Consider the following 24,938-nt stretch of genomic DNA (forward strand, 5'->3'; position numbering starts at 1 on the left):
GGGTGTGCGAGATACATCAGAATAGAGAGGGCAATTTAAAAAAAAAAAATTATTTGACAGTATTTATTGAACAAATCAGCACGTTACACAGGATTTAGTGACCTTGAAAGCAACACAAGTCAATAAGAAAACGGTGTCTGTTTGTAAACGTTCATTTACAACAACAACTTGCATTTATATAGGACTTTTAACATAGCAAAACATCCCAAGGCATTGCACAGGAGCGTAAACAGACAAAAATTGACACTGAGCCAAAGGACATTAGGACTGGTGACCAAAAGCTTGGTGAAGAAGGTCGGTTTTAAGCAGCATCGTAAAAGAGGAGAGGTAGAGAGCTTTAGGGAAGGAATTCCAGAGCTTAGGGCCTAGGCACGGCCGCCAACGATGGGGCGAAGGAAGTGGGGGATGCGCAAGAGGCCAGAATTGGAGGAGCGATGAGATCTGGGAGGTTTGTAGGGCTGGAGGAGGTTGCAGAGATCGGGAGGGGGCGAGGCCATGGATGATATCACACACAGTGGGCTCACCTTCTGTTCGTTCCACAGGTAGGAGCAGAGATGAGTTAAATATAAATTGACAGTGTACCAACTGTGCTAAAATAAACTAGAAGTGCACTGCAGTTGCTACACAGTTTATATTTGTAAATTAACGTTTATAAGTGTAACCTCGGTCCCAGTTTGCTCACCGATTTGTATTGCACCATGAAAAGAATCCTGACCTATTCCGATGTATCTCACTCTTAAAGAGTGAGCCCAGCTCCACCATCGTTTAAAGGGGTCTCCATTTTTTTTGTTGCGTCGACAGCTCGGTGAAACGCAGGGCGCGATCCCGTGGCTCCGAGCCACAGGAATCACATGGAAACGGACTGGGAAGCCCCGGAGGGGGTGTGGGGGGGGGGGGGGGGAATGCAGGTTGTCACGAAGTGCACTGGTCCACTGCATCCTGCGTAGCGTGAATGAGGCACTCAAAGGGTTAAGTGCATCGCTCGATTGTACTGTCCAGCTAAAGGTCGGCACCGAGCGAAGGTGATGCAATGCAGCTCGGGAAAGATTGTCTGGAGGGCACAAGGTGCCCTTGGTGTGACTTTAGAAAAATGACAATGGGCAGACAGGTGCCACAGGGCACAGCACAATGCCCATGGTGGGGACAACATGGTTATCACAACTGCCTCACCGACACACACTCGGGTAAATAGGCCACTGCGCCACCTGCTTGCAACTGAGAGGGTTAAATACAGCACTGCTGCACGGGTGTGGTCCTGAGAGGACACCAGCCCTACACCCCTCTGAGATATCCGTGTTCCTCCAATTATGGCCTCTTGAGCATCCCCGATTTTAATCGCTCCCCCATCGGCGGCCATGCCTTCAGCCATCTGGACCCTAAGCTATGGAATTCCCTCCCTAAACTTCTACCTCGCTTTCTCTTCCTTTAGGACACTCCTTATAACCTATCACTTTGTCCAAGCTTTTGATCACCTGTCCTAATATCTCCTTATTTGCCTCGGTGTCAAATTTTGTCTGATAACACTCCTGTGAAGCGTCTTGGGACATTTTACTACGTTAAAGGCACTATATAAATGCAAGCTGTTGTTGCTGTTGTTGTTTTTAAATTCACTGTCACGATATGGACTCAGCATCGAGAGGGTTAAGCGTACTATGGCTACACAGGCCTGGTCCCGAGAGGGTTAAACCCACTGCCACAATATGGGCCAGGTACTGAAAGTGCCTCAGTGCTGAGGGAGTTAAACGCACTGCCGCCACCGGCTACTGAAAGGGTTAAGCATGCAGCTGTAACACAGGCTTGGTCCTGAGAGGGTTAAACACGGTGCTGGGAACTGAGTTAAACACACTCTCACATGGGCTTGGTGCTGAAAGGGTTAAGTCTGAATCAGGACTCTTTATTGGTTGCGTGTGGCTTCAGTGTTGTCCATCAGCCAATCGGAGACTTGGTTTGCCCAAACCTTAATTCACCCTCTTGCACGGTGATTGTGGATTTCAGACACTGGACACTTCACCCAGATACTCAGGTGAGAATTGATGGGATGTGCAAAATATCAACCCAGATTACTTATAGAGATTAAACAAATAATTAAAAGATCCCTTCAGAAAGTTCAATCCTCTCTCTGTTGCTGTTTCCTTGGGTTCAGTGAGAGCGAATTAACGTATTGCACAACTGACAACATCCTTAGCATCAGTGGGAGAACCCAGGAAGGGGAGGTGGGAGGTGGGAGCAAGAAGGGGGGCAAAGGATTGCAGCATTTTTGATGACTTGCATCCACTTCTATAATCTTCGCCAGATCCCACCACCTCAGCCCAACATGTCTCAGCTATCTCCCCAAATTAGCCCAACATATCCTGGATAGCTCCCCAAATCAGCCCCCCATTGTCCCAGCAATCTTTCCAAATCAGCCCAAAATGTCCCACTATCTCCCCAAATCAGCCCAACATATTCCAGCTATTTCCAAAACAAGCCAATGTTCCAGATATCTCCTCAAATTAGCCCAACATGTCCCAGATATCTCCCCAAATCAGTCAAGCATGTCCCAGATATCTCCTCAAATTAGCCCAACATGTCCCAGATATCTCCCCAAATCAGCCCAACATGTCCCAGCTATCTGCCCAATTCAGCCCATGTCCCAGATATCTCCCCAATTCATTCCAAAATGTCACAGCTATCTCCCCAAATCAGCCCAACATACTCCAGCTATTTCCAACACAAGCCAATGTCCCAGCTATCTGCCCAAATCATCCCAAAATGTCCCAGCAATCTCCCCAAATCATCCCAAAATGTCCCAGCAATCTCCCCAAATCATCCCAAAATGTCCCAGCAATCTCCCCAAATCAGCCCCACGTGTCCCAGCAATCTTTCCAAATCAGCCCAACATGCTTCAGCTATCTCCAAAAACCAATGCCCTAGCTATCGCCCCAAATCAGCCCAACATTTCCCAGATATCTACCCAAATCAGCCCGACATATCCCAGATAGCTCCCCAAATCAGCCCAACATGCTCCAGCTATCTCTCCAAACGAGCTCAACATGCCCCAGATATCTCCCCAAATCAGCCCAATATGTCCCACATATCTACCGAAATCATCCCAACATATCCCAGATATCTCCCCAAATCAGCCCATGTCCCAGATATTTCCTCAAATCATCCCAACATATCCCAGATATCTCCCCAAATCAGCCCCACATGTCCCAGCTATTTCCTCAAATCAGCCCAACATGTCCCAGCAATCTTTCCAAATCAGCCTAACATGCTCCAGATATCTCCCCAAGTCAGCCCAACATGTCTATGACTCTATAGGCTACGGACCAAATGCTGGAATATGGGATTAGAGTAGACAGGGCTGATGGCCGGCGCGGACACGATGGGCCGAAGGGCCTCTATCCGTGCTGTATAACTCTATGACTCTCTATGTCCAAACTATCTCCCCAAATCAGCCCATGTCCCAGCTATGTCCCTAAATCAGCCCAAAATGACCCAGCTACCTCCTCCAATCAGCCCAACATGCTCCAGCTATCTCCAAAAACAAGCCAATGTCCCAGATATCTCAACAAATTAGCCCAACATACCCTAGCTATCTCCCCAAATCAGCCCAACATTTCCCACATATCTACCAAAATCATCCCAACATATCCCAGATATCTCCCCAAATCAGCCCATGCCCCAGACATCTCCGCAAATCAGCCCAACATGCCCCAGATATCTCAAACCAGCCCAACATGCCACAGACATCTCCGCAAATCAGCCCAACATACCCCAGATATCTCCCCAAATCAGCCCAACATACCCCAGATATCTCCCCAAATCAGCCCAACATGTCCCAGATATCTCCCCAAATCAGCCCAACATACCCCAGATATCTCTCCAAATCAGCCCAACATGTCCCAGATATCTCCCCAAATCAGCCCAACATACCCCAGATATCTCCCCAAATCAGCCCAACATACCCCAGATATCTCCCCAAATCAGCCCAACATGTCCCAGATATCTCCCCAAATCAGCCCAACATGCCCCAGATATCTCCCCAAATCAGCCCAACATGCCACAGATATCTCCCCAAATCAGCCCAACATGCCACAGATATCTCCCCAAATCAGCCCAACATGCCCCAGACATCTCCGCAAACCAGCCCAACATGCCACAGATATCTCAAACCAGCCCAACATGCCACAGATATCTCCCCAAATCAGCCCAACATGCTGCAGGTATCTCCCCAAATCAGCCCAATGAGTCCCAGATATCTCCCCAAATTAGCCCAACATCCTTCATGTAACCCCATGCCAAATGTCCACTATACTGTATATAATAAACAACTGGCATGGAGTTATCCGCCATGCAACCCAATGTCAGCTGCCAATTATACATTACTAATCCCATGCCAACAGGCTATTAGTCTCAGCATAACTCCATGCCATTGCTTATTAAATTCTTTATAGCACACTTAGTCAAATGGTTGTACATTTGATCCCCAATGTCAGGTGCAGAAAATAATCAATAAGGCTAATGGAATGCTGGCGTTTATATCTAGAGGACTGGAGTACAAGGGGGCAGATGTTATGCTGCAGCTATACAAAACCCTGGTTAGACCGCACCTGGAGTACTGTGAGCAGTTCTGGGCACCGCACCTTCGGAAGGACATATTGGCCTTGGAGGGAGTGCAGCGTAGGTTTACTAGAATGATACCCGGACTTCAAGGGTTAAGTTACGAGGAGAGATTACACAAATTGGGGTTGTATTCTCTGGAGTTTAGAAGGTTAAGGGGTGATCTGATCGAAGTTTATAAGATATTAAGGGGAACAGATAGGGTGGATAGAGAGAAACTATTTCCGCTGGTTGGGGATTCTAGGAGCAGGGGCACAGTCTAAAAATTAGAGCCAGACCTTTCAGGAGTGAGATTAGAAAACATTTCTACACACAAAGGGTTGTAGAAGTTTGGAACTCTCTTCTGCAAACGGCAATTGATACTAGCTCAATTGCTAAATTTAAATCTGAGATAGATAGCTTTTTGGCAACCAAAGGTATTAAGGGATATGGGCCAAAGGCAGGTATATGGAGTTAGATCACAGATCAGCCATGATCTTAACAAATGGCGGAGCAGGCACAAGGGGCTGAATGGCCTACTCCTGTTCCTATATAATGCAAGCTCCAGGCTGACACTCCAGAGCAGTATTGAGGGAGTGCTGCAGTCAAAGGTGCCGTCTTTCGGATGAGATGTTAAACCGAGGCCCCGTCTGCCCTCTCAAGTGGATGTAAAAGATCCCATTGCGCTAATTGAAGAGGAGCAGAGATATCTCCCTGGTGCCCTGGCAAACATTCCTCAACCAACACCACCAAAAAGAGAATAACTGGTCAATCATCTCATTCGTTGTTTGTGAGACCTCACTGTGTGCAGGAAATGCAGCAGCCAATTTGCAGTGTCTGCACTTCAAAAGTAATTCATAGGCCGTGAAGCACTATGGGACATGTGGGAATGGGAAAGGCGCAATGTAACCTTTTACATGACCCAACTGCCCAGTATTCTCCATGCAACCCCATGCCAACTGCCCATCAGCGACATAACCCTATGTCAGCTGTTCATTATCCTCAACATAACCCCATGCCACCTGCCCATTATGCTCTACGTAACTGTATTCCACCTGCCCATTATGCTTTTTGTAATTGTATTCCATCTTCCCATTATGCTCTACGTAACTGTATTCCATCTTCCCATTATGCTCCATGTAACTGTATTCCATCTTCCCATTATGCTCTATGTAACTGTATTCCACCTGCCCATTATGCTCTATGTAACTGTATTCCATCTTCCCATTATGCTCCATGTAACTGTATTCCATCTTCCCATTATGCTCTATGTAACTGTATTCCATCTTCCCATTATGCTCCATGTAATTGTATTCCATCTTCCCATTATGCTCTATGTAACTGTATTCCATCTTCCCATTATGTTCTATGTGACTGTATTCCATCTTCCCATTATGCTCCATGTAACTGTATTCCATCTTCCCATTATGCTCCATGTAACTGTATTCCATCTTCCCATTATGTTCTATGTAACTGTATTCCATCTTCCCATTATGCTCCATGTAACTGTATTCCATCTTCCCATTATGCTCCATGTAACTGTATTCCACCTGCCCATTATGCTCTATGTAACTGTATTCCACCTGCCCATTATGCTCCATGTAACTGTATTCCACCTGCCCATTATGCTCTATGTAACTGTATTCCACCTGCCCATTATGCTCTATGTAACTGTATTCCACCTGCCCATTATGCTCTATGTAACTGTATTCCACCTGCCCATTATGCTCCATGTAACTGTATTCCACCTGCCCATTATGCTTTTTGTAACTGTATTCCATCTTCCCATTATGCTCTATGTAACTGTATTCCATCTTCCCATTATGCTCTATGTAACTATTCCACCTCCCCATTATGCTCCATGTAACTGTATTCCATCTTCCCATTATGCTCTATGTAACTATTCCACCTGCCCATTATGCTCTATGTAACTGTATTCCACCTACCCGTTATGTTCTATGTAACTGTATTCCATCTTCCCATTATGCTCTATGTGACTGTATTCCACCTACCCGTTATGTTCTATGTAACTGTATTCCATCTTCCCATTATGTTCTATGTAACTGTATTCCATCTTCCCATTATGCTCTATGTAACTGTATTCCATCTTCCCATTATGCTCTACGTAACTGTATTCCATCTTCCCATTATGCTCCATGTAACTGTATTCCATCTTCCCATTATGCTCCATGTAACTGTATTCCATCTTCCCATTATGCTCTATGTGACTGTATTCCACCTGCCCATTATGCTCCATGTAACTGTATTCCACCTGCCCATTATGCTCCATGTAACTGTATTCCACCTGCCCATTATGCTCCATGTAACTGTATTCCACCTGCCCATTATGCTCCATGTAACTGTATTCCACCTGCCCATTATGCTCCATGTAACTGTATTCCACCTGCCCATTATGTTCCATGTAACTGTATTCCACCTGCCCATTATGCTCCATGTAACTGTATTCCACCTGCCCATTATGCTCCATGTAACTGTATTCCACCTGCCCATTATGCTCCATGTAACTGTATTCCACCTGCCCATTATGTTCCATGTAACTGTATTCCACCTGCCCATTATGCTCCATGTAACTGTATTCCACCTGCCCATTATGTTCCATGTAACTGTATTCCACCTGCCCATTATGCTCCATGTAACTGTATTCCACCTGCCCATTATGCTCTATGTAACTGTATTCCACCTGCCCATTATGCTCCATGTAACTGTATTCCACCTGCCCATTATGCTCCATGTAACTGTATTCCACCTGCCCATTATGCTTTTTGTAACTGTATTCCATCTTCCCATTATGCTCCATGTAACTGTATTCCACCTTCCCATTATGCTCTATGTGACTGTATTCCATCTTCCCATTATGTTCTATGTAACTGTATTCCATCTTCCCATTATGCTCTATGTGACTGTATTCCACCTTCCCATTATGTTCTATGTAACTGTATTCCATCTTCCCATTATGCTCTATGTAACTGTATTCCATCTTCCCATTATGCTCTATGTAACTGTATTCCATCTTCCCATTATGCTCTATGTAACTGTATTCCACCTGCCCATTATGCTCTATGTAACTATTCCACCTGCCCATTATGCTCTATGTAACTATTCCACCTGCCCATTATGCTCCATGTAACTGTATTCCACCTGCCCATTATGCTCTATGTAACTGTATTCCACCTGCCCATTATGCTCTATGTAACTATTCCACCTGCCCATTATGCTCTATGTAACTGTATTCCACCTGCCCGTTATGCTCTATGTAACTGTATTCCATCTTCCCATTATGCTTTTTGTAACTGTATTCCACCTGCCCATTATGCTCTATGTAACTGTATTCCACCTGCCCATTATGCTCTATGTAACTATTCCACCTGCCCATTATGCTCTATGTAACTGTATTCCATCTTCCCATTATGCTTTTTGTAACTGTATTCCATCTTCCCATTATGCTCCATGTAACTGTATTCCACCTGCCCATTATGCTCTATGTGACTGTATTCCATCTTCCCATTATGCTCTATGTGACTGTATTCCATCTTCCCATTATGCTCTATGTAACTGTATTCCATCTTCCCATTATGCTCTATGTGACTGTATTCCATCTTCCCATTATGCTCTATGTGACTGTATTCCATCTTCCCATTATGCTCTATGTAACTGTATTCCATCTTCCCATTATGCTCTATGTAACTGTATTCCATCTTCCCATTATGCTCTATGTGACTGTATTCCATCTTCCCATTATGCTCTATGTGACTGTATTCCATCTTCCCATTATGCTCTATGTAACTGTATTCCATCTTCCCATTATGCTCTATGTGACTGTATTCCATCTTCCCATTATGCTCCATGTAACTGTATTCCATCTTCCCATTATGCTCTATGTAACTGTATTCCATCTTCCCATTATGCTCTATGTAACTGTATTCCATCTTCCCATTATGCTCTATGTAACTGTATTCCACCTGCCCATTATGCTCTATGTAACTGTATTCCACCTGCCCATTATGCTCTATGTAACTATTCCACCTGCCCGTTATGCTCTATGTAACTATTCCACCTCCCCATTATGCTCCATGTAACTGTATTCCACCTGCCCATTATGCTCTATGTGACTGTATTCCATCTTCCCATTATGCTCTATGTGACTGTATTCCACCTGCCCATTATGCTCTATGTGACTGTATTCCACCTGCCCATTATGCTCTATGTGACTGTATTCCACCTGCCCATTATGCTCTATGTAACTGTATTCCACCTGCCCATTATGCTCTATGTGACTGTATTCCACCTGCCCATTATGCTCTATGTGACTGTATTCCACCTGCCCATTATGCTCTATGTGACTGTATTCCACCTGCCCATTATGCTCTATGTGACTGTATTCCACCTGCCCATTATGCTCTATGTAACTGTATTCCACCTGCCCATTATGCTCTATGTGACTGTATTCCACCTGCCCATTATGCTCTATGTGACTGTATTCCACCTGCCCATTATGCTCTATGTGACTGTATTCCACCTGCCCATTATGCTCTATGTAACTGTATTCCACCTGCCCATTATGCTCTATGTGACTGTATTCCACCTGCCCATTATGCTCCATGTAACTGTATTCCACCTGCCCATTATCCTCCACATAACCACATGCCAACTGTCCTTATATTGTATATAACTGCATTGCAACTCTCTATTATCCATCATGTAACCCTATGCCAGCTCCCCATTAATCTCTACATAATCCCATGCCAGCTCCTCCTTATGCTGCACATAGCTCCGTGCCATCTGCCTCTTATTTTCTATATAACCCCATATTGCCAATTCCCCTTTATGTATTTATTTATGGCACCAGGTAACTCCATCTCGTACCGTGTAACGGTGTGCGGATTCGAAGGGTCTACATCACGGGAGGTGCCACATTAGGGTAAATTCTCCATCTGACAACCACTAGGGACCAATGAGAAGGTGCCAGCTCTCACCGTGATTTACTACTGGTAAAAAAAAAATGATGCATTTAAAGTCAATTCTGAAGATTTAAAAGCAACGTGGAATCAACGAGAAAAGCAAAGTGAAGTAGAAAATTCCAATAAGTGAGACAGGGATCACCATAACTACAGGGGACTTTCTGTTGCTCAATATACAAGCAGCACCTCACGACCATTTATGGACTTATCCCAACATGACGGTTAGTTTGCAGGTGCCTATGTAACCCCCTTACCCAGAGAACACGAAAGATGCGACTATGCATTAGGCTGACTGGTTGTGGTTGTATTTAAAATAAAAGTTATCGCTGCTTCACATCCCCCAAACTAGCTCACGGAGTACTGCATGGCCTTCACACCGAGCCTTCTGTCTGTTCTACTCACCGCCTGCTGCAGTAAGCCTGGGTTTGTCATGGAGCCGAGTCCCCATTTACATTGTCCATCGACAGCTAAAGGTCCTGGCACCATGAAGATATTGGTAGTTGTGTGTGGGGCCTAGAAACCACCGTTGCTAACCTCATATTGCACTCATACATACAGGAAAAAGGAGCGACTAACCTCAGGGTGGGAGAGGGTTAACTGTCCTGATAAACCTCCTTGGCACTCTCTACATTTACAAGAATGGACCAATAGGATCTCTTTCCAGTCACCACAGGGCACAGACTACCCTGAACTTGAACTGTCTCCTCCTCAGTCACCATGGCGACTAGATATTTGGGTTCCTTGAGGCCTATTGTTTCCTCTCCGTCCTCTGCCGAGCAATGCTGATAGAAGCAAGGCACTTCTGCTCCTTGCGCACTCAAGTGTCGAGAGGAAAGGGAGGGAAGTGTCCCACAACCCCTGGCAGTTGACATCATGAGGGAATGCAGCCATGCCGTGCTCTCACTAATTACATTTTTTTGACCGCAGGGGTGGAAGAATGCCAAAGATTCTCTCCTCCGTCTCAAGCCACGACACGGTGCGCTCCCGACCTTACGAAGGCCACAGGATAAGTTTTGCTCTCGGGAAGGGAGGTGGGAGGCAGTGGGGGGGGGCGGTGGGGATATGTCTTTTCTCCTTAAGACTCCCTTGGTGACCGGCTGGACAATATGTTATCCATCGTGCAACTGAGCCAGGACGATCCCAGATTCAATGTCTGATCTCAGTCAGGGAAGTAGTAAGGGGGTGCTACAATTGGCCTCAGTGCCCTTAGGGCTGGGGAGAAGGAAAAAGAATAAGTCAAATGGGGTTAAGATCAAGGTCCCGTGATGCCCCTCCCACCACCCAACCTGATGTCCATGCACACACTCTTTCCACCAGGGGTCACTGGACTGGGAATCAAGAGCAGTACCCTGCCTGATATGTGGGTTCCCCCTCCTCTTTGGACACTACAGTCAATTGTAGCAACCCCCTCACTCCTCTAACTTTTATAAAGACCAAGACCAGCTAACCCAGCACAGATTAGGCATGGAATCCAAGACCTCCAGGCTTGTGTGCCTCAGTACCACACTGGGTGGGGTGTTCACCAGAGTCATTGAGGAGCTCAAGGATCAGCCACTGCTGCATCTCAGGCCCTGTAATAATATCACTTTGGACTCTTGCTGCACCCAACAACTTGCAAATATATTGCGTCTTTAAAGTAGGAAAATGTCCCAAGGTGCTTCACAAAACATCAAAGAAAGAACTTGCATTTATATAGCGCCTTTCACAACAAAGTTGATAAATCCCAAGGACCTGATGATCTACATCCCAGGGTTTTGAAAGAGGTGGCTATAGAGATAGTGGATGCATTGGTTGTCATCTTCCAAAATTCTATAGATTCTGGAATGGTTCCTGCAGATTGGAGGGTGGTAAATGTAACCCCACTATTTAAGAAAGGAGGGAGAGAGAAAACAGGGAACTACAGACCTGTTAGCCTGACATTAGTAGTAGGGAAAATGCTAGAATCTATTATAAACGATGTGATAACAAGACATTTACAAAAGGGAAATCACGTTTGACAAACCTATTGGAGTTCTTTGAGGATGTAACTAGTAGAATAGATAAGGGGGAACCAGTGGACGTGGTGTATTTGGATTTTCAGAAGGCTTTCGATAAGATCCCACACAGGAGGTTGGTGAACAAAGTTAGAGCACATGGAATTGGGGGTAATATACTGGCATGGAGTGAGAATTGGTTAACAGACAGAAAACAGAGAGTAGGAATAAACGGGTCTTTTTCAGGATGGCAGACTGTGACTAGTGGGGTACCGGAGGGATCAGTGCTTGGGCCCCAGTTATTCACAATCTATATCAATGATTTGGATGAGGGGACCAAATGGAATATTTCCAAGTTTGCTGATAACACAAAACTTGGTGGGAATGTGAGTTGTGAGGAGGATGCAAAGAGGCTTCAAGGGGATATAGACAGGCTAAGTGAGTGGGCAAGAACATGGCAGATGGAATATAAATGTGGAAAAATGTGAAGTTATCCACTTTGGTAGGAAAAACAGAAACGCAGAGTATTTTTTAAATGGTGAGAGATTGGGAAATGTTGATGTTCAAAGGGACCTGGGTGTCCTTGTACATGAGTCACTGAAAGCTAACATGCAGGTGCAGCAAGCAATTAGGAAATGGTATGTTGGCCTTTATTACAAGAGGATTTGAGTACAGGAGTAAAGATGTCTTACTGCAATTATGTAGGGCCTTGGTGAGACCGCACCTGGAGTATTGTGTGCAATTTTGGTCTCCTTACCTAAGAAAGGATATACTTGCCATAGAGGGAGTGCAACGAAGGTTCACCAGACTGATTCCTGGGATGGCAGGATTGTCGTATGAGGAGAGATTGAGTAGACCAGGCCTGTATTCTCTAGAGTTTAGAAGAATGAGAGGTGATCTCATTGAAACATACAAAATTCTTACAGGGCTCGACAGGGTAGATTCAGGGAGGATGTTTCCCCTGGCTGGGGAGTCTAGAACCAGGGGTCACAGTCTCAGGATAAGGGGTAGGCCATTTAAGACTGAGATGAGGAGAAATTTCTTCACTCAGAGGGTGGTGAATCTTTGGAATTCTCTATCCCAGAGGGCTGTGGAGGCTCAGTCATTGAGTACATTCAAAACAGAAATTGATAGATTTCTCAATATTAAAGGCATCAAGGGATATGGGGGATAGTGCAGGAAAATGGCGTTGAGGTAGAAGATCAGCCATGATCTTGTTGAATGGCGGAGCAGGCTCGAGGGGCCGGATGGCCTACATCTGCTCCTATCTCTTATGTTCCTATGACGTCCCAAAGTGCTTTACAGCCATGAAGTACTTTCAAAGTACAGTCACTGTTGTAATGTAGGGAAACGCGGCAGCCAATTTGCACACAGGAAGGTCCCACAAACAGCATTGTGATATTGCAAAAATAATCTTACTTTCTTTTGATCATAAATCCCAGCAGGATTTCACTTCCCTTAAAATCTGCGGTTCTCCAGAGACAAAGAGGTCCGTTCTCCGATCTCTGAGCAATTCTCGATTCCCGTCAGCCAGCTGTTACCTAAAGCCCATGTATATTTTTAGTTCGTTGCAATAAATTAAGCTATAGAGAGGGATTGAGAGGACGCTCTCCAGCCTATCTCAGCTGACCAGCGTCAGTTGGGTTGGCACAGTTAAGCGGGGAGGACTCTGCCTATCGGATTAGTCCCTTCTGGTACCAAGGCCGATTTGGACCTTCCTACAATTAGTTCAATTGAGCTTTATTCCCACCCCACCCCCCCAAACATCAGCTTTCCTTAAAAGGTGGCTCAGAGTGTAAATGCATTACCCAGTGTGGAATTGAACCATGTTTTTTTAAAATTGTTTCTCAGGATGTGGGCGTCGCTGGCAAGCCCGACATTTATTGCCCATCCCTAGTTGCCCCTGAAAAGGTGATGGGGTGGGGCCTTCTTTTTGAACCCCCGACAGCGGCTTGAGAGTGGTTTGCTAGGCCACTTCAGAGGGCAGTTAAGATTCGCCCACGATAGCTAATCGTAGCTGGGGCAACAGTTGTTGTGTTACCTTTGACCTCAATGTCCTTGGGGGAGTGGGGGGATGGTGCAAATGATCAGCCAGGGTCCTTAGGCCCAATTGCTATCCAGTGGTGGATGTCAACTGAGGACAGGTTTGGGGCTAGGCTACAGGGCTTCACATGGTTAAATAGCCTGGCGATACCCGCTGTTTAGGACCACCCCCTCCCCCCAACAAACAAGGGAATTGGTCATGTGGGTGATCAGTGGAGAGTCATCACCTCTGGTTACTGTGCCCATACCGAAGAGGTCAGCGCCTGAAAGGAGGGGGGGGGGGGGTCGCAGAAAAAAAGACTGAGAAACAGCGGCAATAAAAAAAGTCAAGTGACTTTACGAAGGGGCACAGACAATGGAGCGCTCTCTGCGAAGTTCCCAGATTGTAGCTATTGCTCAGTCACGTGTTGCCCTGAAGGACACTTCCTGTGGGGGAGGAAGGTCGGGCCTACTGAACTCATGGGGAGTGAGCCTCAGATGGAATGCACCAGCTCCAGCCAATCACGGTCCGTGTTCGGGGAGTTTGAGGGCACACAGAGGACGAACTGCTGCAGGCCCTTTTGTGCGCTATCGTGACACTGCTTTCTGCCTGATCATTTCCCCCCCTCTTCTCCAATCGGGTAGGGGCTGATTTCCATGGGCTATCACGCTCCATATATTTTGGCACAAAACTGGCACCACAATCAGTAAACACAGCTACTCATCTTACACTCGCACAAACTACAAACTCCTCCTCCCCCCCCCCCTCACTGTCTCGCTGAGTTTGAGTTACGCATTCACAGTGAGGGAGTTACCAGCCACAGTGTGGGTGCGAGAGAGAGAAAGAAAATATCAGCAGATTTTCTTTTGAATTCGTTCTCGGGATGTGGGCGTCGCTGGCGAGGCCGGCATTTATCGCCCATCCCCTAGTTGACCTAACTGTGTGGCTTACTGGACCCCACATCAGAATCAACCATGTCCAACGTGGGACTGGAGTCATGTATAGGCCCAGACCGGGTAAGGATAGCAGGTTTCCTTCCCTAAAGGACTTAAGTGAACCAGTTAGGTTTTTAAATGACAATCCAATAGCTTCATGGTCACTGTTACTTATAGCAGCTTTTCATTTCCAGATTTTTTAAAACTGAATTCAAATTCTTAAAGTGCTGTGGTGGGATTTGAACTCACATTCTGCTGGATTATTGGTCCAGTAACAGAACCACTGCACTACCGTAGCCTCTGATTCAATTGTCCAGCATTCCAGGCAGACCTGTTGCATTTAAGGGGAAGCTAGATAAGGACATGAGGGAGAAAGGAATAGAAGGATATTCTGATAGGGTTAGATGGAGTCGGGAGGGAGGAGGCTCGTGTGGATCATAAACACTGGCGTGGATCAGTTGAGCCGAATGGCCTGTTTCTGTGCTGTACATTCTGTGTAATCAATCACTGTAATAAGCACATTTCTGTTCAATCAGTCTGACTGTTAAATCGTCACCATTGGAAGGTTTCTGAGCTCGTGTACATGGAAGGGTTAATGAGGCAATCTGCACTGGCCAGTGTCACGAAGGATGATGCGCACCATTCATATATACTCCATCTTAAGGTGGAAGTTCCACTGGATCCCAGCTTCCAAAATGACGGCCACCTAGACAACACCGTAACTTTCACAACAGAAGAACTTTATAAGTAGAATTTCAGGAGATCGCAAACATATAGTAATTACGAAAATATGGCAAGCTCGCAGGACAGATATTCAATTTAGCCCCATAGAGTTTGTCTACCAACGTGATGGAGCCACTTTAAAAGAGGTTCCACAAGTTTGATAGAGATTTTTGCTTTGTGTTGGTGGCTATGAAAAACACACATTCCACCCAACAGCCCAATAGAAAATTTTCAGTCTGAAACCGTCTCTCGGCGCGGAGCGCCCGCCCCGGGCGTCTCTCGGCGCGGAGCGCCCGCCCCGGGCGTCTCTCGGCGCGGAGCGCCCGCCCCGGGCGTCTCTCGGCGCGGAGCGCCCGCCCCGGGCGTCTCTCGGCGCGGAGCGCCCGCCCCGGGCGTCTCTCGGCGCGGAGCGCCCGCCCCGGGCGTCTCTCGGCGCGGAGCGCCCGCCCCGGGCGTCTCTCGGCGCGGAGCGCCCGCCCCGGGCGTCTCTCGGCGCGGAGCGCCCGCCCCGGGCGTCTCTCGGCGCGGAGCGCCCGCCCCGGGCGTCTCTCGGCGCGGAGCGCCCGCCCCGGGCGTCAGCCCTATTGCCCTGTATTGAGTCAGTGTCCTTATTGTTGAATTGGGCAAACTTTGAAACCTTGTAACTGGCAACATTGATCTCCCTTCCTCCTGTGGTGTGGACGTTAGCTGGGATACACTTCCATGGGGACTGGTTCCCTTCCAGTAAGTGCAAGTAGAAATACAAAATATCGGCAAGCGGGTGGGGGCTGAGATGGGGAGGGGAGGGGGCTGATGCTATCCTCGCTGGACACCCACTATTCGCAGTTCCAGCGAGGGGTCACTGGAAAATATGTTTCCCCTCCCTAATCAGAGTACATTGTAAAGAGAAAGAAAGACTTGCATTTGCATAGCGCCTTTCACGGCCTCAGGACGTCCCAAAGCGCTTTACAGCCAATGAAGCAATTTTTGAAGTGTAGTCACTGTTTTAATGTAGGAAACAATTTGTGCACAGCAAGATCCCACAAACAAGAACATAACAATGACCAGATAATCTGTTTTAGTGATGTTGTTTGAGGGATAAATATTGGCCAGGACACCGGGGTGAACTCTCCTGCTCTTCTTTGAAATATGTCCACCTGAGAGGGCAGACAGGGCCTCGGTTTAATGTCTCGTCTGAAAGACGTGCCAATTCCAGCTGCCCTGGGAAGGACAAGTTAACTCAGTAGGAGATTGAACCAGAGAACTTCCTGGCCTGTAAGGCATGATACTACCTGAATAAACTCCAAATGTAATGTCTTTAATAATAATCATAAACATAAGATAGTCACTAATAAGTTAGGGAATTCAGGAGAAACTTCTTTCTCCAAAGAGTGCTTTGAATGTGGAACTTATTACCACAAAGAGTAGTTGAGGTGAAGAGCATAGATGCAGTTAAGGGGAAGTTAGATAAGTACTCGAGGGAGAAAAGAATAGAAGGATATGCTGATAGGGTTAGATGAAGTAGGGTGGGAGGAGGCTGGTGTGGAGCATAAACAGAGTTGGGCTGAATGGCCTGCTTCTGCGCTGTAGTTTTGATGTAGTTCTATGTAATATCTTAAAAAGGCAGTTACTGACCTTCCACAGCAGGTGCTTCTTTGGCAGAACACAGCGAACCTTCACGCATGTCAGCATGGGGTTGGCTGATGCGTCACTACGGAAACAGAGACACAGATTTCAGGTATACTCCTAGGCTTCAAGACGGCATGTCTCATTACAGTGGGTAAATTCGGAATGTCCCATTGTATTCACTCAGGCGATTAGGAGACTGCCATTAGTGACTGGCACCGTGAAGCACCTGGTGTTGGGATCAAGAAATTAATTCCCTTTTGTGTCTCTTCCTTTTGTCAACCTTGGCTCAATTGGTAGCACTACTGCCTCCGAGTCATAAGGACAAACAAACTTGCATTTATGGAGCACCTTTCATGACTTCAGCACACCCCAAAGCTCTTTACAGCCAATGAAGTGCTTTTGAAGTGTGGTCACTGTTGTAATGTAGGAAACGCAGCAGCCAATTTGCGCACAGCAAGATCCCACAAACAGCAATGAGATACATGACCAGATAATCTGCTTTTGATTTTGTTGGTTGAGGAATAAATTATTGGCCAGTACACCAGGGAGAACTCCCCCGCTCTTCTTCGAATTGTGCCGTGGGATATTTTACATCCACCCGAGAGGGCAAACATCAGTTTAACATCTCACCCGAAAGATGGCACCTCTGACAGTGCAGCACTCCCTCAGTACTGTACTGGAGTGTCGGATTACGTGCTCAAGTCTCTGGAGTGGGACTTGAACCCACGACCTACTGATTCAGAGGGGAGAGTGCTACCGACTGAGCCACGGCTAACACCCAACTCCCTGATCTTCTTCGACTAGTGCCCTGGGATCTTCAGCATCCACTTGAACTACCTAAAAAGAGGTAGACAGGGCCTTGGCTTAATGTGAAAGGAAGAACAGAACCTCCAACAACACAGCACTCTCTCAGTAAGCACTGTACTCTCAGCTTAAATTTGGCTCTGGTGTGGAGCTCAAACAAAGTTCTGACCCAGAGTTAGGAGCATTACCAACTGAGCTAAGCTGACATGCCGTGCATAGTGACATCACTACTTTACTGGTCATGAACAACAACAACTTGCATTTATATAGTGCCTTTAACATAGCAAAACGTCCCACGATGCTTCAAAAGAGTGTAATTAAACAAAAAAGTTGACACCAAGTCAAAGGAGACATTAGGACAGGTGACCAAAGAGGTAGGTTTTAAGGAGCTTCTTAAAGGAGGAGAGTGAGGTAGAAAGGCGGAGAAGTTTGAGGAGGGAATTCCAGAGCTTAGGGCCTAGATGGCTGTAGGCATGGCGGCCATAGGTAGGGTGAAGGAAGTGGGGGATCCACAAGAGGCCAGAGTTGGAGGAGCGCAGAGATCTCGGAGGGTTGTAGAGCTGGAGGAGGTTACAGAGATAGGGAGGGGCGAGGCCCTGGAGGGATCTGAACACAAGTCTGAGAATTTTGAAATTGAGGCGTCAAAGAGCTATCCAATTAGTCCCACTCTCCCTGCTCTTTCCTCCTAGCCCTGCAAAATTATCCTTATTTTGACATTTTGTATGCTCACAGACCATCAGATACAAGATCCAAAACTTTTTCTTTTAGTTGAAATAGCCAAAATCTCCTTACAAGTTCCCTGGTTGTTACTTCATAAAATGATAAAAGTATTTGTACCTCTTCTGTGTCCTTGTACCAGGCAGTATAGAAAGTCACCGTCACATCCTTTTGCTGATATAGACTGACCCAAACTGTATTGTCCTTAACTTGTCTGGTCAACTTCCACTAGGGTTTGATTGGCCATGACCTTTGAACTCCTTGCTATGTCACATCCTATGTGGTGGTCATCCTTGGCAACACCCCTGGCAACAGCAGAGTTTCACCTCAGTTCTTGAAGAGCGTCGGGGGAGGGGAAGCGTCAATGGTAAATTCATTGAATGGAGGGTCACGCAAGTCTGTGACAGGGCAGGGTTGTGACTCTCAATACAAGAAAGTGGGGTCTTACCAGCTCAATCCGCAGGACATTGTCCCTAAAGGGGCTAAAATCAGGATTGTAGGCTGAGGCCTATATAGCTTTTGAAGTTCCCACTCTTCTCCCCTCTCGTTAGGGTTGCCAACCCTCCAGGATTGTCCTGGCATCTTCAGGAATTGCAGATTAATCTCCAGGACACTGCTGCGAGCAAACCCGGGGGAAAAATAATTGGGCCATTTTTTTTTTAAATGTGTTCTTTTTCATTTTCTTTGACCACGCCTGTTTATTAGTTATAAAAATATTGGAGATGGGGGATAAAGGGCTGTTTGACTGACAGTCAAGAATCATCCAATCGGGTATCGAAGAGTCTGTTCGCTTTCCAGTTGGCACGGGAAGGCGGGGCACTGCGAGGATGGACATGTCGGGTGACCAATGGCGGGGGTGTGGAGGCGGAGCGGTTGGAATCGGGATGTCATGTGATGGAACCTCCGGGAATACGTCCAACCAAAGTTGGCAATTCTGCCACAAAAGGGCAAGAGTCACTAGACCAGGTACCCTGGTTGTTTTCTTTTACCCCGGGAATAGCGAGAACCAATGGTAGCTCCGTACTGGTGCCCTGTATGAGAGCCTAGCTCAGCACAGGGTGGCGACCGAACCCGCGAGTTACGCAACAGGCTTACCCACTGTGCCATGGAGGGAGGGGCTGGGCTGCACTCTTCACAATCAGACCCTCCAGAATTAAGAAATCCCATCAATCGTGTTATGTTTCTCTTTATATTCATTCTCGGGATGTGGTGAGAAGATGGAGGTGCACCTTCTTCTTGAACAACTGACCGGTTTGATGCGACCAAATGGCCACTTCAGAGGACAGTTAAGAGTCAAACACGTTGGTGTGAAACTGGAGAATAGGCCAGACTGGGTAAGGACGGCAGGTTTCCTTCCCGAAAGGGCATTAGTGAACCAGTTAGGTTTTTATGACAATCCAACAGCTTCATCATCACTTTTACTGATACCAACTTTTTATTTCCAGATTTTGTTTCACATTGAACACAAATTCTCAAACTGCAATGGTGGGATTTGAACTCACGGTCTCCGGACTACCAGCGTAGTTGCATGACCGCTACACTACTGCACACCGTGTGTCTGCTAAACACTCAGGTTGGTGTGGTCATGTAATGGCTTATTTTAGACTCTCTGGAACATTCTCTCTGGATCTAATTTTCAATAGCAGAGAGACCCCAGATTGCTACAGCATGACTACTCCCATCAGAGGGCCCTTTGGTGTTCAATTACCAATCTACAAGTACAATACATAGCAACCCTGGCTCAGGACTGAGGACAGGGGACACAGGAAAGGAAAGCTGCCAAGTCAAACTAATGCTTCTCTCACAACCGAGACACTGAGATCTCCGGGAGTAACTCAACACTTCAAATCTGGAGGCCCTTCGCAGATCTAAATGGGACTAAAATGTAACTTGGCTCCCAGTTAAATTTGTAAATCCGAGGTAAAGAAAGATTTGCATTTATATCGTGCCTTTTCTGACCTCAGGACGTCCCAACTTGCTTTAGAGCCAATGAAGTACTTTTTGATGTGTATTCACTGTTGTAATGTAGGAAACGAGGCAGCCAATTTGTGCACAAGGTCCCACAAACAGCAATGTGATAATGACCAGATCATCTGTTTTAATGAACTGTTTTAGGTACCAGAGCACCTTCCCGTGTGAGCACAGGAGATGCAACACCTGCCCTTTCACCTTCTCCCTTCCCACTGTCCAGGGCCCCAAACACTCCTTCCAGGTGAACGAGCGGTTTACTTGTACTTCTTTCAATTTACTATACTGTATTCGCTGCTCTACATTGGGGAGACCAAACACAGACTGGGTGATCGCTTTGCTGAACACCTCCGTTCTGTCCGCAAGCGTGACCCCGACCTGCCATTTTAATTCTCCGTCCCATTCCCACTCTGACCTCTGGCCTCTTACACTGTTCCAATGAAGCTCATCGTAAGCTCGAGGAACAGCAACTCGTCTTTCGTTTAGGCACTTTACAACCTTCCGGACTCCACATTGATTTCAATAACTTCAGATCATAACCACTGCTCCCATTTTATCAGACAGCAGGTGCTGGTAATGGTTCTGCTGTTGCCATTCACAGCTACTCTAGACCCATCTTTTGTTTCTTTACTTGTCCCATTACCACCCTCCTTGCCTTGCACCATCATCCCTTTTGTCATTTAATCATTCCTGCCCCCACCCTATCAAAGACCTCCCTTCCCCTTCCTCCCCCCACTTTCCCTGGTTCTGTACTTGCTTTAAAACCGTTAAATCTTCAACTTCTTACGAAGGGTCATCGACCTGAAACGTTAACTCTGTTCCTTTCTCCACAGATGCTACCTGACTTGCTGAGTATTTCCAGCATTTTCTATTTTTATAATCTGTCTTAATGATGTTGGTTGAGGGATGAATATTGGACAGGACACCAGGGAGATTTCCCCACCTCTTCTTCGAAAAGTGCCATGGGATCTTTTACATCCACCTGAGAGGGCAGACAGGACCTCAGTTTAACGTCTCATCCGAAAGACGGCACTTCCGACAGTGCAGCACTCCCTCAATACTGCACTGGAGTGTCAGCCTAGATTTTGTGCTCAAGTCTCTGGAGTGGGGGACTTGAACCCACGACCTTCTGAGTCAGAGGCGAGAGTGCTATCTACTGAGCCACGGCGAATACCTAGGGCAGCAATGCAGGGAAACCCTCCCTGTTGCAGGACGATGTCATCCTCCTGTATCCTGGACAGCGAGACTACCGTAAAGGGAGCCGCTCTTAGCTCTCCAGCTCATGCCCCACTCTGAGCAGCGGTCGGGGGGGGTGGGGGGGTGTCTAGTGGGTTACAGAGCTAGTCAGTGCCCAAGCGATTCTGTGCATGTGCCCTGGTGGTTTCATAGGGGGTGGGGTATGTCTGCAGATCCCTGATTGATCAATAGGTGGCAGGTGGGGCAGAGTATGACACCCAGGTGGAGTGCGGAGAGGGAGTATGGCTCGCGGCTGCCTGGTGGGTTCAGGGGCAGAATCAAGGTGAGGTTGTGACTCCCAAGTCCCTGGTGGGCTAGAGGCAGTGGGGGAGGAGACGACTCTTGGGTCTGTGATGGGCAATTCTGTGGGGAGGGGGCAGAGGGTAGAACTCTCCAATCCAAGATAGGTTAATACATATTCCTGGCCGACGCTCCCTGTGCCGTACTGAGGGAGTGCTGCACTGTCGGAGGTGCCATCTTTCTGATGAGAGACGTTAAACCGAGCCTGCCCTTTCAGATGGACGTAAATTGTCTAATGGCACGATTTCAAAGAAGACTGTAGTTCTCCTCGGTGTCCTGGCCAATATTTATCCCACAACCAACACTACTAAAAAAAAGATTATGTGGTCATTATCACATTGCTGTTTGTGGGATCTTGCTGTGCGCAAATTGGCTGCCGCATTTCCTGCCTTACAACAGTGACTATACTTCAAAAGTATGTCATTGACTGTGAAGCACTTTGGAGCGTCCTGAGGTGAAAGGCGCTATAAAAATGAAAGTTCATTCTTTCTTTTAATGGTCGGGCTGAACACATTGCAGGACTCTGTGCTCCTGGTTTAAGATCCTCAGTTTGAAGAAATCTTTTAAATTTTACAATGGTGAAACTTCATCCGGGCGCCAAATAAATAATTGCCTTTCCCCCGACATTTGTCTGTAGTTCTGAGGCATGAAATCAATGGAATGTTTCTGTAATCTGAAGTCAGGAGCAGCCTGGTTCAAAGGATGCACCTCCCTGTCCATCGCTTTCCATTATTTGTAAAGACTCGTTAAATTCGAAATCCAGGATCGGCAACACTCGGAGTCAAAACAAATAGGGTCCGACCAGAAACATTAGCAGAGGCTTTTCTCTCTCAGCTGTTGATTGACCTACTATACATTTCCTGTTTTAATCATAAACGTACCATGTGGAAAATTGCCCAGGTATGTCCTGTCCACAAAAAGCAGGACAAATCCAATCCGGCCAATTACCGCCCCATCAGTCTACTCTCAATCATCAGCAAAGTGATGGAAGGTGTCGTCGACAGTGCTATCAAGCGGCACTTACTCACCAATAACCTGCTCACCGATGCTCAGTTTGGGTTCCGCCAGGACCACTCGGCTCCAGACCTCATTACAGCCTTGGTCCAAATATGGACAAAAGAGCTGAATTCCAGAGGTGAGGTGAGAGTGACTGCCCTTGACATCAAGGCAGCATTTGACCGAGTGTGGCACCAAGGAGCCCTCGTAAAATTGAAGTCAATGGGAATCAGGGGGAAAACTCTCCAGTGGCTGGAGTCATAGCTAGCACAAAGGAAGATGGTAGTGGTTGTTGGAGGCCAATCATCTCAGCCCCAGAACATTGCTGCAGGAGTTCCTCAGGGCAGTGTCCTAGGCCCAACCATCTTCAGCTGCTTCATCAATGACCTTCCCTCCATCATAAGGTTGGAAATGTGGATGTTCATTGATGATTGCACAGTGTTCAGTTCCATTCGCAACCCCTCAGATAATGAAGCAGTCCGAGCCCGCATGCAGCAAGACCTCAGCAATATCCAGGCTTGGGCTGATAAGTGGCAAGTAACATTCATGCCAGACAAGTGCCAGGCAATGACCATCTCCAACAAAAGAGAATCTAACCACCTCCACTTGACATTCAACGGCATTACCATCGCCGAATCCCCCACCATCAACATCCTGGGGATCACCACTGACCAGAAACTTAACTGGACCAGCCACATAAATACTGTGGCTACAAGAGCAGATCAGAGGCTGGGTATTCTGCGGCGAGTGACTCACCTCCTGACTCCCCAAAGCCTTTCCACCATCTACACGGCACAAGTCAGGAGTGTGATGGAATACTCTCCACTTGCCTGGATGAGTACAGCTCCAACAACACTTAAGAAGCTTGACATCATTCAGGACAAAGCAGCCCGCTTGATTGGCACCCCATCCACCACCCTAAACATTCACTCCCTTCACCATCGGCGCACTGTGGCTGCAGTGTGTACCATCCACAGGATGCACTGCAGCAACTTGCCAAGGCTTCTTCGACAGCACCTCCCAAACCCGCGACCTCTACCACTAGAAGGACTAGAGCAGCAGGCACATGGGAACAACACCACCTGCACGTTCCCCTCCAAGTCACACATCATCCCGACTTGGAAATATATCGCCGTTCCTTCATTGTCGCTGGGTCAAAATCCTTGAACTCCCAACCTAACAGCACTGTGGGAGAACCTTCACCACACGGACTGCAGTGGTTGAAGGCGGCGGCTCACCACCACCTTCTCGAGGGCAATTAGGGATGGGCAATAAATGACGGCCTCACCAGCGACGCCCACATCCCATGAACAAATAAAAAAAATGTGTTGTATTACTGTGATGAGTCCAGCAGGGGGCACTGTTACCAAATAGGTCAGTAATATACTTTTAACTGGTAACTTTAAACAGGAGCCCATGTGATCATGTATGTTGGATTAACATCAGTAGAGATACAGTCAGTAACACAGGGTGCTGGGGGAGGGGTTACTGAGTGATAGTGTGAGGGAGCTGGGTTAACATCAGTAGAGATACAGTCAGTAACACAGGGTGCTGGGGGAGGGGTTACTGAGTGACAGTGTGAGGGAGCTGGATTAACATCAGTAGAGATACAGTCAGTAACACAGGGTGCTGGGGGGAGGGGTTACTGAGTGACAGTGTGAGGGAGCTGGATTAACATCAGTAGAGATACAGTCAGTAACACAGGGTGCTGGGGGAGGGGTTACTGAGTGACAGTGTGAGGGAGCTGGATTAACATCAGTAGAGATACAGTCAGTAACACAGGGCGCTGGGGGGAGGGGTTACTGAGTGACAGTGTGAGGGAGTTGGATTAACATCAGTAGAGATACAGTCAGTAACACAGGGTGCTGGGGGAGGGGTTACTGAGTGACAGTGTGAGGGAGCTGGATTAACATCAGTAGAGATACAGTCAGTAACACAGGGTGCTGGGGGGAGGGGTTACTGAGTGACAGTGTGAGGGAGCTGGATTAACATCAGTAGAGATACAGTCAGTAACACAGGGTGCTGGGGGAGGGGTTACTGAGTGACAGTGTGAGGGAGCTGGATTAACATCAGTAGAGATACAGTCAGTAAC

At 47.0% G+C, this 24,938-nt stretch overlaps 1 protein-coding gene across 1 annotated transcript in view; it reads right to left on the minus strand.

Annotated features, from left to right (window-relative positions):
• Positions 1–24,938, minus strand: part of LOC137326302 (pleckstrin homology domain-containing family G member 3-like) — a 233,326-nt gene that overhangs the window by 150,209 nt on the left and 58,179 nt on the right. Inside the window, exon 2 of the mRNA XM_067991256.1 lies at positions 16,832–16,907. Coding sequence (XP_067847357.1) covers positions 16,832–16,880 — 49 coding nt within the window. The 5' untranslated portion in view covers positions 16,881–16,907. The remainder of the gene's footprint in view (positions 1–16,831; positions 16,908–24,938) is intronic.

The sequence above is a fragment of the Heptranchias perlo genome, chromosome 10 (genome assembly GCF_035084215.1).
Source record: "Heptranchias perlo isolate sHepPer1 chromosome 10, sHepPer1.hap1, whole genome shotgun sequence".
Lineage (NCBI taxonomy): Eukaryota > Metazoa > Chordata > Chondrichthyes > Hexanchiformes > Hexanchidae > Heptranchias > Heptranchias perlo.